Genomic DNA, 5,000 nt, shown 5'->3' with positions numbered 1-5,000 from the left:
AGCAGGTCCGGCAGCATCTGTGAAGAGAGAAACATTGTTAACGTTTCTGAAGAAAGGCCATACCAGGATCAAAACATTACCTGTTTCTCTCTCCACAGTTGCTGCTGGACCTGCTGAGTTTCTCCAACACTTTTCTGTCTTTGTTTCAGATTTCTAGCACCTGCAGTATTTTGCCCCAGGGCAATGTGGGATGGGCATTAACTGGTGGAGCAGCCGGTGACACCCACATTCCACAATGAAGAGTAAACGATGACAGAGCTGTCCACCATCTCCAAGGCCCAAGTCCGGAGTGTGAGGGAATACTCCCCACTTGCCCTGGATGGGGGCAGCTCCAACAACACTCAAGAAGCTCGACACCATCCAGGACAAAGCAGCCACTTGATTGGCCCCACACCCACAAACACCCACTCCCCCCCCACCCACACTCAGTAACAGCAGTGTGTACCATCCCCTCCCTCCCCACCCACACTCAGTAACAGCAGTGTGTACCATCCCCTCCCTCCCCCCCACCCTCACTCAGTAACAGCAGTGTGTACCATCCCCTCCCTCCCCCCACCCTCACTCAGTAACAGCAGTGTGTACCATCCCCTCCCTCCCCCCCACCCTCACTCAGTAACAGCAGTGTGTACCATCCCCTCCCTCCCCCCCACCCTCACTCAGTAACAGCAGTGTGTACCATCCCCTCCCTCCCCCCACCCTCACTCAGTAACAGCAGTGTGTACCATCCCCTCCCTCCCCCCCACCCTCACTCAGTAACAGCAGTGTGTACCATCCCCTCCCTCCCCCCCACCCTCACTCAGTAACAGCAGTGTGTACCATCCCCTCCCTCCCCCCCACCCACACTCAGTAACAGCAGTGTGTACCATCCCCTCCCTCCCCCCCACCCACCCTCAGTAACAGCAGTGTGTACCATCCCCTCCCTCCCCCCACCCACACTCAGTAACAGCAGTGTGTACCATCCCCTCCCTCCCCCCCACCCACCCTCAGTAACAGCAGTGTGTACCATCCCCTCCCTCCCCCCACCCACCCTCAGTAACAGCAGTGTGTACCATCCCCTCCCTCCCCCCCACCCTCACTCAGTAACAGCAGTGTGTACCATCCCCTCCCTCCCCCCCACCCACCCTCAGTAACAGCTGTGTGTACCATCTACAAGATGCTCTGCAGAAACTCACCAAAGATCCTCAGGCAGCATCAGTAGACCCTCAACATCGTATAAAAGAGTCGAGAATGGTCAATTCATGCTCTTTCCCCCTCTCCCCTTATCCCACTCCGCCCCCCCCTCCCCATATCCCACTCCACCCCCCCTCTCCCCATATCCCACTCCGCCCCCCTCTCCCCATATCCCACTCCGCCCCCCTCTCCCCATATCCCACTCCGCCCCCCCTCTCCCCATATCCCACTCCACCCCCCCTCTCCCCGTATCCCACTCCGCCCCCCTCTCCCCGTATCCCACTTCGCCCCCCTCTCCCCATATCCCACTCCACCCCCCCTCTCCCCATATCCCACTCCACCCCCCTCTCCCCATATCCCACTCCATCCCCCTCTCCCCATATCCCACTCCACCCCCCTCTCCCCAGATCCCACTCTACCCCCCTCTCCCCATATCCCACTCCACCCCCCTCTCCCCATATCCCACTCCACCCCCCTCTCCCCATATCCCACTCCACTCCCTATCTCCATATCCCACTCCACCCCCCTCTCCCCATATCCCACTCCACCCCCCTCTCCCCATATCCCACTCCACCCCCCTCTCCCCATATCCCACTCCACCCCCCCCTCTCCCCATATCCCACTCCACCCCCCCCCTCTCCCCATATCCCACTCCACGCCCCTCTCCCCACGAGCTGGTCTAACCTCTAACTCCACTTCCTGGTTCTGTTATTCCCTGGGAATCTCTCTCCCCCAGTCCCCAATCCCCACATCCACAGCATCCATCCCCCTCCCCCCGATCCCTGGGTGGGTGAGCTGACCCCCTCCTCGCCCCAGTCAGAGCCCGAGGGGGAGGGGCTGGCTGTACCTTTCTTGCTTTGCTGGGTGATGCTTGCGGGAGGGGTGGAGACTTTAATGGCCAGGCCATAGGCCCCACGGAACGAGTGACTGTCCCGGATAATGAAGGCACCAGGATCCCGGTCTCTGAGCAGGCCAATCGCTGGAGGGATAGGATTCCAGGAGGGATCAGAGGGTGCATGGAGGGAGAGAGATCAAACAACCAAGGAAAGGGGGAACAAGTGGACAGAGAGTAGAGAGAGAGAGAGAGATGGAGGGAGAAAGGGGAGCGGGGGAAGGGGAGAGCAAGGAGATGGGGTGAGACAAAGAGAGGAGGAGGGAGATGGGGAAAGAGGACGTGGGAGAGTGAGAGAAGGAGAGAAGTGAGGGAGGGAGAGGAGGGGATGAGAAAAGGAGAGAGAGGGAAAAAGAATAGAGAGAGGGAAAAGGGAAGAGTGAGCGGGGTAGAATAGAAGAGAGGAGGGGACAAGAGAAAATGAGAGACGGAGAAAGAGAGAGTAAAGGGTGAATGTGTGAGTGAGAAAGAGGGTGAGAAGAGAGAGAGAGGGGGAGATGGGGAGATAGTGGGAAATAAAGAAACAGAGACAGGAAGAGAGAGGGAGGACCAGGTGAGGGAGTGCAGGAAGTAGAGAGGGACAGAGTGGGTGAGGAGGAGGGAGAGAGAGAAGACACAGAACACATTGATTTCTGAAAATATTACAGACTATGAACATAATAAAAATGCCACAATCGGCAGCTCTCAGTGCAGACAGGGAGGGGCAGGGAGTCACCAACACCAGTGTTTACAGTGACAGGTCCTCACCAACCTCACACACAGACCCATTCACAGCAACACCGCACACAACCACCCCCATCCCATCCCATCTGGGCACTGACCCTCACTCCACGGTCTGGCTCAGTGTGAGTCCCCCGGTAATGAACCAATGGCAGCCCACCCACTGTCCATGCAGCATGTCAAAAGCAGCAACAACTCACAGGAAAACACAGCAGGAAGTGACTCCGACCAGCCCCCTCCCTAATACTCCACCAAAACACCGCCGACAAAACATCCAAATCGTCCCAAAGGTCAGGTCAGTGGCCGAGGTGTAAACACACACTGACCCCACACCCTCCCGCAACAGGAACAATGGTCTCAGAGGGAGTCCCACTTCACACACAAGTACACTGCTCTCAGTGTCGTACTGAGGGAGTGCCACACTGTCAGAGGGTCAATACTGAGGGAGTGCCGCACTGTCAGAGGGTCAGTATTGAGGGAGTGCCGCACTGTCAGAGGGTCAATACTGAGGGAGTGCCGCACTGTCAGAGGGTCAGTACTGAGGGAGTGCCGCACTGTCGGAGGGTCAGTACTGAGGGAGTGCCGCACTGTCAGAGGGTCAGTACTGAGGGAGGGCCGCACTGTCAGAGGGTCAGCGCTGAGGGAGTGTTGCACTGTCGGAGGGTCAGCGCTGAGGGAGGGCCGCACTGTCGGAGGGTCAGTACTGAGGGAGTGCTGCACTGTCAGAGGGTCAGCGCTGAGGGAGTGTCGCACTGTCGGAGGGTCAGTGCTGAGGGAGTGTCGCACTGTCAGAGTGTCAGCGCTGAGGGAGGGCCACACTGTCAGAGGGTCAATACTGAGGGAGTGCCGCACTGTCAGAGGGTCAGTACTGAGGGAGGGCCGCACTGTCGGAGGGTCAGTACTGAGGGAGTGCTGCACTGTCAGAGGGTCAGTACTGAGGGAGTGTCGCACTGTCGGAGGGTCAGTACTGAGGGAGTGCCGCACTGTCGGAGGGTCAGTACTGAGGGAGGGCCGCACTGTCGGAGGGTCAGTACTGAGGGAGTGCTGCACTGTCAGAGGGTCAGCGCTGAGGGAGTGTTGCACTGTCGGAGGGTCAGCGCTGAGGGAGGGCCGCACTGTCGGAGGGTCAGTACTGAGGGAGTGCTGCACTGTCAGAGGGTCAGCGCTGAGGGAGTGTTGCACTGTCGGAGGGTCAGCGCTGAGGGAGGGCCGCACTGTCGGAGGGTCAGTACTGAGGGAGTGCTGCACTGTCAGAGGGTCAGCGCTGAGGGAGTGTCGCACTGTCGGAGGGTCAGTGCTGAGGGAGTGTCGCACTGTCAGAGTGTCAGCGCTGAGGGAGGGCCACACTGTCAGAGGGTCAGTACTGAGGGAATGCCGCACTGTCGGAGGGTCAGTACTGAGGGAGTGCTGCACTGTCAGAGGGTCAGCGCTGAGGGAGTGTCGCACTGTCAGAGGGTCAGTGTTGAGGGAGTGCTGCACTGTCAGAGGGTCAGCGCTGAGGGAGTGTCGCACTGTCGGAGGGTCAGTACTGAGGGAGTGCCGCACTGTCAGAGGGTCAGTGCTGAGGGAGTGCCGCACTGTCAGAGGGTCAGTACTGAGGGAGTGCCGCACTGTCAGAGGGTCAGTGCTGAGGGAGTGCCACACTGTCAGAGGGTCAGTACTGAGGGAGTGTCGCACTGTCAGAGGGTCAGTGCTGAGGGAGTGCCGCACTGTCAGAGGGTCAGGACTGAGGGAGTGTCGCACTGTCAGAGGGTCAGTGCTGAGGGAGTGCCGCACTGTCAGAGGGTCAGTGCTGAGGGAGTGCCGCACTGTCAGAGGGTCAGTACTGAGGGAGTGCCGCACTGTCAGAGGGTCAGTGCTGAGGGAGTGTCGCACTGTCAGAGGGTCAGTGCTGAGGGAGTGTCGCACTGTCAGAGGGTCAGTGCTGAGGGAGTGCCGCACTGTCAGAGGGTCAGGACTGAGGGAGTGTCGCACTGTCAGAGGGTCAGTGCTGAGGGAGTGCCGCACTGTCAGAGGGTCAGTGCTGAGGGAGTGCCGCACTGTCAGAGGGTCAGTACTGAGGGAGTGCCGCACTGTCAGAGGGTCAGTGCTGAGGGAGTGCCACACTGTCGGAGGGTCAGTACTGAGGGAGTGCCGCACTGTCAGAGGGTCAGTACTGAGGGAGTGCCGCACTGTCAGAGGGTCAGTACTGAGGGAGTGCCGCACTGTCAGAGGGTCA

The 5,000-nt window shown here is 59.3% G+C and overlaps 1 protein-coding gene across 1 annotated transcript in view; it reads right to left on the bottom strand.

The window, feature by feature from the left end:
- tns1b (tensin 1b) overlaps positions 1-5,000 on the bottom strand; it is an 833,038-nt gene that overhangs the window by 42,103 nt on the left and 785,935 nt on the right. The window contains 1 exon segment of the mRNA XM_072578355.1: positions 2,018-2,149. Within this exon segment, the coding sequence (XP_072434456.1) occupies positions 2,018-2,149 (132 nt within the window).

This window comes from Chiloscyllium punctatum, chromosome 10 (assembly GCF_047496795.1).
Source record: "Chiloscyllium punctatum isolate Juve2018m chromosome 10, sChiPun1.3, whole genome shotgun sequence".
Lineage (NCBI taxonomy): Eukaryota > Metazoa > Chordata > Chondrichthyes > Orectolobiformes > Hemiscylliidae > Chiloscyllium > Chiloscyllium punctatum.
The sequence above is the reverse complement of the archived record's forward strand: the minus strand, read 5'-3'. Positions and strand labels throughout refer to the sequence as shown.